We start from the raw sequence: 13,731 nt of genomic DNA, 5'->3' as shown, positions 1-13,731 counted from the left end.
AGCAAGCTAAGAATGAGCATGTAACAATGAATGTATACACATTTTGAGAGTTAAGGTGATGTCACAGCTACACAGCTCTAATCATCATTTTTGAGGATTAGAATTTAGGACTTCAAAGCTAAATCCCTACTTATGTTGTGTTATGTAAAATACAGGCTAAAATAGCCTGTAGCAGGCAGCCACAAATGCTCAGTATAAATCTCAGGGGACTGGGGAAGAGAAATGTTAAGGGAAGAAAAAAAAAAAACAATGAAAAAAAAAGGACAAAAAAACCCCTACAACAGTGTGGAAGAACAAGCACAGATTAGAAAAAGAATTGAATGGTAGTCTCATACTGAAATAGCCATACAATTCCAAGATTCACATTTTTAAATAATTTTGGATTGGGGCCAGGGTGGAAGACAGTGCAAAATGAAACATGGTTCATTTGGGCTCTTTCTTCTATCTTTTTCTTCCTCCAAGTTTTAGATAAGATTCAAAGCAGCACGTTCAAAAATGTGAAAGCATATTCACAGGCATTGTAGAAATTCCAAATACAGAAAAGCTAGATAGACAAGAGAACAACATACTTTCAAGGCTGGAAACCAAGCAAATTTAGAGCTGAATAGTATTTTAATAGGATGACATATCTGCTAGAATAATCACTAAGAGATGTGATGGATATTCCATTTAACTGCTTCACATCAAAATCGGATGGTGTTCCAGAAAAAGCACAGGCAGTCTCTCTCAACCTATGGAGTGCTTTCTATCTTGGATGTACAGAAATGGCCCAAGACAGTTATGAATCAAATAAAACCAGTCAAGTCCACCAGAAGCTGCTTACAACAGTAAATTCCTATATGGCATCAGCATAAACACTTGAAAGAAATAAGAGCATCCAGACTCCACTGCTCTACCTGGGAGGGTTCTAGCTTTTTTCTGATGTAGGAGTCTGGAGTGTCTATGTATGCAGCAGGAGGAGCAGGAAAAGAGGGCAACATGAAAGGGAAGTAACACTTGTGAAGAATACATCAGGAAAGCTGTATTAAACAAGGTAGGTAAATTTAGTAACAGCCTGAATAAAAGCAAGTTGGGACAGCTCTGCTGTACTATTCTGGCCTTAATGGACTGAGGTTTTTTTCAGAGAGTTGTTTTGCGCTTTCAGGTTTTTGTTTCGGACCACCACCCAACACTTGGCAGAAAAAGCTATCTATATTCCCCTGTATTCCCTATGCTGTAGAAACATTGCAGCCCCTCCCAATGTGTCAGAATAAATGTATAGTGTCCCACTTTGCCTCTATTTCCCATCTGTAAATCTTATCTTAAGCCATACTTTCCAGATCAGGAACCACATGCAGTCTGTTCTCTCCAATACACAGTATTATAGAACAGCAAGCATCAGAGGAAAAATACATTCTATCGAAGAATATATTCTATGTGATGACAATGAGTGCATTACAAATTTCAGCTAAGTTATGCCAAGGAATGTGTGTTAATTATATTACAAAGCAAAATTAGGCAACGCAAGCTTACTGGAAAAATTTTTTAATTATTTTGTTATTGCATTGCTTGCCAGAATCACTTGCTTACAACATAAGAAACCAATTCTAGACTAATTTTGAGCAGAAAGTTTCTTCTGTAATTGCAGAATACTGTCCAATAAGAGGGGAAAAAAAGACATACTTTAAAACACAGGCATTCATAATGAAACAGACGAAAGGATAATTAATAAGAAATAGGTTAAATTTTCTTTCTAATGTATCAATACACATATCTCACAGCTATTTCCTTTTAGTTTCTGCAAGCATCTCATTAAATCTCCCTAACAATGCTCCTAACAATAAGTGATCAACCATATGAACTCTACTTTTACCCCTTTAATCTAACTGCTCCACCAAAACCCCAAGGAGATTCATTTATAATATATTCTTCCTTCCTGCAGTGAAGTACTTAGATTCTTACCAATCTAGCGTACAAGGACTCAAGTTAGAGGCAAACAAGCTTTAGCCTTTAGTATGCATGGGGAAGACAGGTTATACCTAAATGATCACCCATTTGTGCTCCAGATGCTGAACTCACACTAGTGTGCATCCATACAAAGAGCTGTTGTCCCATATTCCACTTAATATCATTCACTGCTGAATGCACACATGTATGGGCACTTAGCATCAAAACAGAGTGAAATAATACCAGGAAAACATATAAAGTCTTATTTTATTGACTGTCAGCAGACACCTGCCTGACTCATCCCAGTCTCTTAAAAATAAATAGCTTGCCTTAAGCCACTTTCAGAAAGTATCTTACATGCACAAAATAAAGACTCCAGCAGCTATTTAAGCTAACCTGCTTGACTTTGAGGACTGCTAATCCACTTCAGCACAGGCAGGTAGCACAGCACAGGTTGAGAAGTGGCAACACCTTAAATCACTTCTTAGTTTTGATTCACCACACAGGAACTTTGACTTTATAAAGAAACAGACTTGAACCACGTTGTTTTAAGCCACTACTGAAATTTCCTTCTTGACCAAAAGGTTAAATTTGTACATCTCAGAGCATGACATGGGGATACAAAAAATATTCTGACACCATGTGGACTTGAGACTAAGCTGACAACACAGATGTAATACAGAAGAATTGCCCAGCAGCACAGTAATTACACTAAGAAACTGTAACATTCAAAACCAACTGCTTAACCAAATATAACGACCAATCCAAGATGAAAAACAATATGTACACCTATTTCCTACAACCTGAAATACAGGAAGCATACAGAAGTCTACCATGCTTCAGTCAACTGTCGTCAGCTATGGAAACAGATTCTACAGAATTGATCTTAAAAACTGAGGGCAGGACAAGATGCCATTCTGTTTGTTCTATTTGGGTTTTTGTTTGTTTGTTTTTAATATATACACTTAGCTCTTAAACTAACAACAAAATTCCTTGTAGACTTCTAAGTGTGGCACATTTATTCAAACTGATATAACTTCTTGAGATGTCTTTCACTAAACAGTTGTCCCCCCCCCAGCAGTCCCCAGACTTCCGCCTTCAGAAAACAGACATTCACTCTGGATTATTTAAACTTGGGAAAATGCAAGTGTTTTCTTTGAAAAAATATCTATTGTTACAGCAAAACCTTGGGTTTCCTTTCAAGCAAGATCATATGATTACACGTTTATATTTTACTTTCCGCAGGAATTTACACACCCCCCCATTTGCATCCTGTTATTCATTTGGTGTTTCCCTTTACCTCAGCGTGCTGTGTTAATAAAGTGGTCCTGCTGGCTCAGAGTAGGCACTCAAGGTGACAACCAGTGTTCACTCCTGCATTTGTCAAGATTTATTCTACAAGGCTTTCCGCATATCTTTAAGTGCACAAAAGCTTCCCTCAAAAAAAGCAGTTCTGTAAGAAGTAATTCGCAGCCGGACTGTGAAACTCTAACCTAGGGGGCTTCAGGGTATTTTTGTTCATCCTGTACTTCAGAGTACTGATTTCTCTTTCAGAGGGTAAGTTTTAACCTAAACAAATCCCATATTACTTAAATACATTAAAATATCATAAAATATCTTACTTTCAATATTGGATCTATCATAGATTGCCTCTTTGTTATCACTGATGTCAGCCCTTAAACACCTTCACAAAAATTCTGATTACTAATCTTATTTGTAGCCCTACAGTTGAAAGTCCTGAAAAGAACTAAAAAACCTTTTCTGCTAAAAAAGGTTAAGATAGCTTCTAATGAAGCTACAAATTAAGCTTGCATGATTTTACAATGTTCAAAATGACTTGCACAATGTAAGCAACATAGAATTACTTATACTTCCATGTTTCACCAGTTGTTTTTTTTTTAAATGCAGACTACAGGAAAAATATTCTCCTATAATGCACCTCATATATGCACTTGTTGCTTGATAGGCAACCAATTGAAATTCTGTTAATTATAACACAATTACATACCCTATATTCTACAGCTGTGGTCTGATATTGTAAGCATTAGATGTGTGTGTTTGTCTGATGCAGATTGCACCCTAAGAGTAAATTATTATGTTAAAAACACAGGTTATGTATACTTCAATTCTGGATCCACAGTATTTAAATGAAGGTATAATTTCTTTGCCACTAACACATGTCTAACTAATCACCACTCTAGAATGGCTGAAAGCTACCTTTATGTTTAAATTAGAAACAAGCAACTGATGTACATTTTGGTGTAAAGTTCTGGCTGCAGCAATGAAAAGGAGCAGACTGTTTGAAAAACCAACATGAAACCATCACATCTCCCCCTACAGAACAAGGCAGTGTAAGAGAACAAGTTTCTGGCCTGACTATTCCGAGTGCTGCTGCACTATCCTTGCCAGGGCTGGGGCCAGGGAAAACCTGCCCACACAATTGAAGAACCTTAGTTGTCATCTTAATGCCTCATGCTCTGCTTTAATCTGGGCTTGAACACAGGAAGGACTTGGAGTTTATTTCTTTACAAGTCACCTTTGCAATAAACTACAGGAAGGGGCATTAGGAATTACTTTATATCAAAGCAAAGGCATTTTTGATGCATCATTAGCAAAACACAGCTGACGGGAACTCAACATGTTGGACAGCAATGGTTTCATAATTGCAACTTTCAGATGGGAAAGAAAGAATTACCTTCAGTATCTTTGAATGTCTAAAGAAAAGGGTTGGAAGACTCACCAGGGGCAACATAACTTCCAAATGCAAAGCTTTGAAAGACCGGTGACTTAAGTGAAATATAAGTAGTTACATTTGATTTTCAAGAAACTGGAAAGCTTACTTTATGCAGTTACATTGTATATAGCCACCCACTCCATGTTCCACTAAAATACAAATAAATTAACAGTTTTAAATACTTAAACAGATGAAATCAACAGCTGGTATGAAGAGAACTTTACTAATAATCTAGAACAAATAAATTCTCAATGCTTACCATCAAAAAAACTTTTGGCTCTCAGGTAACTGACACTAAGCCTAAGTACAGACAGTTTATCCAATTTGGCGATAACATCTTGAGGGAAAGGCAGAAGGCTCGCCAAGCGGTCCAGCTCTGCATTCAGGCGGTCCCTGTGTCTCTTGGATGGGTTGGACTTGACTCCTTCAGCTGGGGATGGCTTTACTCTGTGGCAAAAAAACCCATAACACAACATAAATGAAAGTTCTTCCCCAAAATGAAGGTAAATATTTGCCGAACTAAACATTTTAACTTGCCTTTTAAACTTTAACAAGTAAAATGTTTTTTCCCAAATGACTTCTGTTTCCCATTGGGAAAAAAAAATAAACTAAACTGGTTTAACTCCACCCTCCAGTACACACTGTTGTATGAAGCAGATAGATCTACAATGGCTACTTCAGACATAAACATTTGAAACCTTTGAGATTCAGCTTTTTTTTAATAAAAGAAGGTTCCTAGACTTTCACTGTCACTTGAATTCATCCAAATATTTGTATTACATATAATTCAACCATTTTTAGTAACATTTGTGTACAAATGAAATTGACAGTACATTTTCTTATAGAATCTTAGAACAGTTTGGGTTGGAAGGGACCTCAAAATTCATCTAGTTCCATCCTGACATGGGCAGAGACAACTTCCACTGGAACAGTGGACCAGCCACAACCTGGCTTTCACTGATGATTTTTCACACGTCCTCAACTTTTATCAGTGTTTGGAACTGGCTATTGACAACTTAATAAAAAAAAAATTTGCAGGAACTTGCTAGACAACGAGGTAACCAAAACTGCACAAGAAATACAGCTCAAACAGCAATAAAGATCTCTTTAGCAAACACTACTAAGTTTAGCTTTTAGGTCACCTCTCAACTGAAGGCATTTCATTTGTGTATGGCATGACAAAGGCATGCCTTCATACCTGACAAAATACAACTTTAAAAGCTTTTTGTTATGAATGACTTACTGAAATTTTGTAAACTTGCTATTTTCCATTCATTTTCAACCTGAGCTCCAATTCAAGATACTTGGATATTCCCACCTTCCCAATTATGCAAAATCTAGGAACAAGTTTAAATTATTCCTACTTATTTTAATTAGAATTAGTCATTACAAGATGATACTGAAACCAAATAATTTATCTGCACAAACTGTAGCAGATTTTACAATATTAAACAGTTTTCTAATTGAAGACTGATTTATTTTTACTTTTCCAGTATTGCAGTTCTACTTCAGATCTGCAGCAATAAACAATTTCTGCTGCCCTCATAGAAATGTTGGTTCTGAGAAATGTATCACTCACAAAAATAATTAACATGCAGACTTTCAGAAGCTTATTACCTCAGGGTTTCATTTAGTCTGCTTCCAAGCTTCATCCTTATATCAGTTTTACAATAAGAGTAGGCATTCCTATTTTTAGGTTGGTTTTACTTTATGTTTCAATTGCACTTAAAGTAGTTTAAATTCAAGCCTTTCTTTTTACTGGCATTGTTTATTCACATGTCTCTCATCAAGAACTTGCACCTAGGTCTGGCTGCCTGTTCCCTACTACTAATATTGCCCTTCTGCATGTTAAAGGAGACATGCTCCTTAGGTGGAGCCTGGAAACTTAAAGATGCCATAACACACAGAAATAGAACATATCTGCAGCAACTACTTACTCCCCAAATGGATAAAGTTAAGCTTGCTGCTGGGTGAAGATTGTTTATGACACTTTTAATAGGGCTGGAAAAGCAGGGAAAAGAGATGAATCAAGAAATTTCAAAATTCTCTCCCTTGAAAAAACACCACTTCATCATCAACTGAAATGGATGACCAGCTAAATATTAGATTAGATGTATCTTCGGTCACAAGTCCTGACTTTGAGACCTGTGGCTTACTGTATACTCAAGTGAATATTAAAATAACTCAGTAAAGTTCTCTTCACATTCTCTTATTCTGGCAGAATATTCACTTGTATAAGCCATATTACTAACACAATTTAAATGTAACTACATTAAAACAAAGTTTATAATCAGCAAAAACTACCAGTAACACAAACAGTGACTTCATAATTATTTTTTAAAATGTATTAAACTGCTGTAAGTGGAGAAAGAGAACAATAAATTCCAAAATTTAGGCAAGTAATAGTTCCGTAATAATCAGTAAACAGCTCACTGCTACCATTAAATCAAACAAGTCTGCTTCCAAACAGTGGAGACCCCCCTGGAATCCTTAATTCTAAGGAGTTCAAAGTATAAAGATTTTTAAAGTGTAGTATGCAACATTTCTGAAAATTAAGTTACAGGTATTTGCAGCATAAACCTTACCATGTTCTCTCCCTCCAAATCAAACAGTGACTTTTACCCCATTTTTCCCCTTTGCCACCCAACTAAAATCCATTCTATAAACATGTAAGCTTTGGAGACAAAGGGAATAGGGACGGAAATGCCAGGGGCATAAGCAGCAAGCTAAATGATTTTCCATCCACTTACGTAAACCCTTGATGCTAAAGGCAGCCCTGCCTGCATTGCAGAAAACTGTCTTCAAGGAAAATTATGTGCTATGACAAGATTAAATCTATACATCTGTTTTATTAAAAACAAACAAAAACAAAACAACAAAATATACAACATCCAAACAAACAAACCAAAAAGAAAACCAACAAAAAAAAAAAAAGGAAAAAAACACCAACTAAAGAACTAAAGGGGAGATTTTAAGTTGATCTTTCAATTCTTGATCTTTTACCTTCCCTAACGAAAGGCCAGAGGTCTCTCTACACTTGGTGCCCCCAAACAAGTCTATAATCCTTATTATCCAACAGCTGTAAGATGAGCAAGCACTCTTAATGCCTTTTTTAACAGTTCTAAAAGATTTACCATCATAACATTAGCTGACTACTATTTTCACAGGTCTGCCACAGACTACTTAATCAGTTGTCATTTCATTTGCTTATCATGCACACCTTTACAAACACTAACAACATTAAATTATTAAAAGAAAGTGTGCAAGTACCTGAAGCTTAATTATTATCAATGGCCCTAAACAAGTTTCAATATTTACACGGTAATTTGTATTTTAAGGAAAATCAAAGCAGTTCTGAGAAAAAAAGATACAAAAAAAGTACAAACTTTTTCACAAAATGTCAACAAAAGCTTTGAACAGGAAAAAAAAAACAAGCACTGAAAAGCATAATTTCTTACTAACTAGGACTGAAGTGTGAAATGAAGAATTAAAAGGACTTGCAAGAAGAGTAGTAAGAATACAGTGACATGTTTAAAAACTAATTCTGTTAAAAAAAAATCATTAGAAATTAATCAGAACTGTTTTATTGCTTAGCAGAAAAAAGATATAGGGAAGGAAGAACATACATGTCACCTAGCTAATGGATTTAAACTTTTCAGTCATCTATATTTTTCATGGCATATTTACCCTTACACGCAATAACATTTTATTCTTATATATATTATTTAATTCAATATAGATCAGGTATATGAAATGCATCGCTTACCACCGAGCAAGTATTAAAAAAAGGTGATATCCTCCAAAATTCTCTCCTTTGCAACTGAAAAATGCTTCTTTACTTTGATTTTCTGCACCAAATTTACAAATACTGAAAAATCAGCTGGCAATTCCTTTGTAACGATGGATACCATACAGACTACCAACCACTTCAATCAAAAGTTGTTAACCTATTCTGAAGGGTTAAGAGACCCTTTTCCAGTGGCTCCTTCAGCAGGCAAGGAAAGCAGCAAAGATTTAGGCAACTAAAAGGACAAAGTTTGTTTTGTTTAAAAAAATCTCCATCAGCAGCTTGTTACTCATACTGTTTGTTGTCCCAAACACTAGACAGGTTGTTACAGTGTACGAAGGACTCCACCAGAGTGACAGAGACAGCCAGAACACAAAATACAGTTTCACACTCATTTGTCTTTACTGTTTGAAGTCACTGAGAAAGAGGATATAGAAGTACATTCCAGAAAAAGAAGTTCATTCCCATCTATTGACTACATTATCTACATTTGTCTATCTCCATGTGCTGCAGATTCTCTTCCTAAAAAGTATTCTTTTTCAAGAAGCATTGACGAATCCTCACAAAACATAAAACCAGTGAGTTTTAAGTAGCAGTCTGCAGGTAGTATAAAAGTACCCCAAAACTGGCAAGATCATAATTTATATATAAGTTTATTCTACATGTAACAGTTTTATTGCCTCCATTTTAAGTAAGAAGCAAACTGCTGCTTGTAGCAGATACTGCTTTGCACAAAGCAATCTTCTAAGGATCATTTTTCTTTTCCAATTAATTTCCATTTGCAAGCTTGTTCTGACACTTCATGTTTGTTTGCCCTGAAAGAATAAATACTTTGATTTTTAAAATTAAAATATCTCTGAACTGCTTTCTGAAATTACTACGTCTACTCAGAATTAAGGATTAACTAGTCAAATATATTTATGATAGTAAGTACTCTAGAGAAGAATATTTAAGCTAACACAAAAAATAACTTATTTTGCTAAAGAAAAATGCCATTACACCTTCTGTGCTGCAAAGTATGAAAAATTTAGACTTCCTCACTCCGTTCCTTGTCTACGTTCATTCAGTTATGCAAAACAATTTCTATCCAAACACTTAAAAAAATTAAGAACAAGGCAAATCAGAGCTAGTAGGAAGGAAAATATAAAAACTACAAAGTGGAGCTACATTTTAGATTCTAACTACAGTAAACCCCACTTCCATAAAATCCACATTTTATCCTTCCAACAAAACAGTTCATTAAATCAGCAGTTCAGTTAATAATCATTAGAGAAGGAATTCAAGACTATAAAAAACCACAAACAAACAAAAAACCAAAAAAATAAAACAAACAAACAAAAAAAAACCAACACGGGGCCAAGCTTCAGTGGGGAGTGAAACGCCCCACGGACGTACTGCCACCAGGGGGACTCGCAGTGCTCAAACATTACACGGGGAGGAAATTTAAAGGCCCCAAGTTTTTACAGAAGTGATTTCTGTAGCCTATTACATGCAACTGGAGTGCACATGGCTTAGTGGACTTTTTTTTTTTTTCCCTTTTCTTTTCAGACGACAAGATAACAAGATGAACTGCAGGAACAGTTGCCTATTAAGTTTCTCCATGATTGCTTTTCTCTTTCAGATTTAATACTGTAATTCCCTACTGAATAAATAAATAAATTAAAATAATAAAAAAATAATTTTCAACACTCAGCCCTGCCAGGCAATATCCTGAGCTTCCCTCTCAAGTTCAGTTTTTTACATGGCACATATTAAAAACAGGGATTTGGAGGCAGGGGGAAGTTTCTTAAACCAGTTTTGAGTTACCACCATGGGTTTAATGAGTTGCTTGCACCTAAAGCAAGAGGTATTTCTTCTACAACATTTTTTTCCATGCTAACTATAGCATTATACGAATAGCTTCTTCCATTGCTATAAACTAGCTGCCTATTGCCACAGGTTAACAATTATCATGCTTCACTCACAATTACATAAATAGCAAAAAACAAACAAGCAAACAAACAAACAAAAAAAACAAACCAAAAACTGATCTACAGAAACAAATCTCTTCTACGAAGGATCCTAGTCCCAACAATGTACCATCTCTTCCTACCCACACCTCCTCCCCACCCCCAAAGAGGAGTTCTACTCTGCAAGTTCTACTGGAGGAAGGAAGTATTGACTTCAAGCAGATTAAAATCACGGTACCATCAAACCTTTATTAACCAGCAGCAAGTACATCTTCCCTCCCTCTCCCAGTTAGAAATGCTTGTTGCCTCTCTCACCCTCCAACCCACCAGTAATGTGCTGTAAGGTTGGTCTATCAGAAGAAGCAACCAAAGAGCATAGCCATTTTGAGCAGAAACATGGAAGAATTACATTGCAAGATACATCTGAATTGCATAAAAACAATCTCTAATAACCCAAGCATGGTGGGTTAATAATCAACCTCCACTTCAATTTACCAGTGAACAAACTATATTAATACGAATACTTTTATTTTAAGAAGAAACACTTACTTCTTCCTTTGGTCCTACAGGGCAAAGTCCCTCAATAGCTAGATGGTTCCCATTAGTAATAAAAAAAGGGACTAATCAACTAATCAGAGAAGCTCGGCCAGCTTATGTAACAAAGGGAACACAGAAAAGGAATACTTACAAAGATACTACAGTAAGGCAAAAGAGGTTTCATATCCTCTAATCATGGCTAGCAAAGATACTACACCAAGGTAAAAGAGGTTTCATATCCTCTAACCATGGCTAACCAGAATTTAATAGTAAGCCAGACACTAAGAGATCTTACCAACACTGCAGAACTCCTCAACCTTTCAAAGTCAGGACTTGAGAACTATTTGCCTTTAGCTACTAACAGTCTATAAATACCCCCAATATAGTTTTTCTTCACTCATTTAATTCTGAAAATACAGATCTAGGGACTCAATTTAATATGATAATCTAATTTTTTGCTTGGAAAACAAATCGTCAAACAAGCAAACAATGTTATTTTCATAATGAATGCACCTTCTAGCAAGGGAGCTCTTTTTATAAAAAAGGCATTTTTGTGAATACCCAGATATGTACCTGCATTCATTCTAACACCTTGAGTGTTTGTTTCTTTGGAGACAATTTCCCTCCCTCCAAGACAGCTGTCTGCTATAAATCTAGAAATGTACCATTCACAATAGAATTTCATTAAATGTTGGCAATGCTCTCCTTTAATAGTTTCACAGCTATTTTATATCTAAAAAATTCAGAAATAGATGGGGATTTTTTGAGCTTTGCATCACAGCTAGCATTTTTTTTTTCAGCTCAGCAATTAAGATTTCCTACTTTTTCAGACCGATAGATTCTTGACTTTCAGTTGAAAGTGTAAGTTAAGCATGTCCACAAGCCAGAAAAATCATTCTCAGGAGACCAGCCTTTTCGCGGTGCATGCAATGCCTTGGACTCAAACCTATAGCAGGTGCATAAAACAAAATTACTCAAGGTACTAAGCTAACTGCACTTTTTTTCTTCTTTTTATTCCAACCGCTTTGCAGCACTTGGCTTTGTTTCGTAGGTGAAGAAATAGCATCTACTGTAACACAGGAGGTTTATAGCTGGTTCAGCCCTCCCAAATAGGTCAAAACATCAGACGGTGGGAATCGTCCGAGCCGCTCCCGGCTCCCACCCTGCGCTGCCTGCAGAAACACCTGAGCGCTCGGCAACAGCGGTGCGGAGTGCGGCAGCCATGTGGCGGGGGCCCGCCCGGGACAGCGCGGCCCCCCCGCGGCCCCCACCGGCGACACCCGCTCCGGCGGGGTGAGCGGGGCCGCCGCTTGGGAGCCGTCACCTCAGATGCCTCCCAATCTAGGTCAGCCGGCTGCGCCGTGCTGCCGGCACCGCTCCCTCCTTCCACCGCCGCCATCCTCCGCGCCCCGACACTCCCTGCTTTTTAGTGTGGGGTTTGTGTCTGTTTGTTTGTTTGAAGAGAAAAAGCTAAAAACGACACAAATCCGGCCGGCACCCTTAGGCACCACCTTTCCCGGGCGCCCCGGCACCGCAGCAAGCACCGGCCGCCCCCGCAGGGGCCTCCACGGCGCGGTGCGCGGCAGGACGGCGAACCGCCGGGAAGCCGGTCCCGTCCCTCCCTGCCTGCCTCTCCCGCCCCGCGGGGCCGCTTACATTTTCTGCACAGGTTTCCGCCGCTTGCGACTGGCGTAGGTGACATTGGGGTTCATCCTGCCGCTACTCCAGAGCCTCGCGCCGCAGCCCTCGCTTCGCTTGGCCCGCGGGCCCCGGCCCTGTTGTCCGCGGCCGCCCGGAGCGTAGAGAAGTGCAGCGCCCGGAGCACGCTCGCTCGCTCGCCGCGCTGGTGGCGCCTTCCCTGGCCGGGCGAGGACGGGAGGCGGAGGCGCTACGGGGCGGGGATCCCAGGTGATCGGCGGCGGCTACACCCACTGGCCGCCCCCGGAGGGCACAGGTGTGGGGGCGGCCGGGGCTTTCCAGCTCCGTTCAGCCCCGCGTCTCCCTGTCGAGGCGACGCCGTCTCCCGGCGGCTCCCTCTGCGGCGACGGCCTCTGCACCCCAGCGCGGCCGCCGTCTGCTGGCCGAGCGCCTGTCAGTGTGCGCGGCGGCGGGCCGGGCCGCACTGCCCCGCCCCGCCCGGCCCAGCCCCGAGCCTGCTCCTCCCGCCGCCGCCGCGCTCCCCCGGCCGAGTCCCGCCCTGCTCGGCTGACAGCCGCCACCGCCCCCTCGCCGCGGAGGCCCCTCGCGGTGGCGGGGCGGAGGGAGGAGGGGGCGGCTGTGCCGCCATGTTGGGAAGGTCAGGCGAGGAGGGGGAGTGCCGGTGCGACAGAGGAGGGGGTGGCGGCCCGGGGAGACAGCGGTGGGTGGGCTCCGGGATGGGGTCGGAGAGGGAAAGTTCCCTAGCCTGGAGTGCCGGGGAGGGATGCGCGGGCCGCTCCCGCGGCAAGGAAGATCAGCTCCACGCACTCACATCGCCCCAGTAACAAAAAATGACTGGAGGAAAAAAATAAGAAAATCACAGCGTTTAGTTTTGAAAGCAAAATGTCACTGCCTCAGCGGCGCGATTAAGCCTCTACCGGTCACCCCCCAGCTGCCCCCCTTTCCCTTAGTCTGCCATCTCCCCCGCATCCCGCCTCCCCCGGGCTGAAGCCGTCACGGCCGGAGATCTCCCGGTAGAGAAACCAGAAATAACCAGACAACCCAAAATACGAGAGGAGGGGGGAGCCCTGGGTAGAAGTACCCGCGGGGGCGGAGATGAGGAAGGCACCAGGGTCCACCGAGGACGAGGACAGCAGGAC

The 13,731-nt window shown here is 40.1% G+C and overlaps 1 protein-coding gene across 2 annotated transcripts in view; it reads right to left on the bottom strand.

Moving 5' to 3' along the window:
• Positions 1-13,066, bottom strand: part of AHR (aryl hydrocarbon receptor) — a 60,674-nt gene extending 47,608 nt beyond the window's left edge. The window contains exons 1-2 of one of the 2 annotated variants that reach the window (XM_030444414.1): positions 12,590-13,066; positions 4,920-5,107 (exon numbers count right to left, since the gene is read on the bottom strand). In XM_030444414.1, coding sequence (XP_030300274.1) covers positions 4,920-5,107; positions 12,590-12,645 — 244 coding nt within the window. In that variant the 5' untranslated portion in view covers positions 12,646-13,066. The remainder of the gene's footprint in view (positions 1-4,919; positions 5,108-12,589) is intronic. The other variant, XM_030444416.1, reaches the window with a different exon arrangement.
• Between the last annotated feature and the right edge of the window lie 665 nt (positions 13,067-13,731).

This window comes from Calypte anna, chromosome 2, assembly GCF_003957555.1.
Source record: "Calypte anna isolate BGI_N300 chromosome 2, bCalAnn1_v1.p, whole genome shotgun sequence".
In the NCBI taxonomy this organism is placed as follows: Eukaryota; Metazoa; Chordata; class Aves; order Apodiformes; family Trochilidae; genus Calypte; species Calypte anna.
Note: the sequence above shows the minus strand (reverse complement) of the source record. Positions and strands in the feature narration are given on the sequence as shown.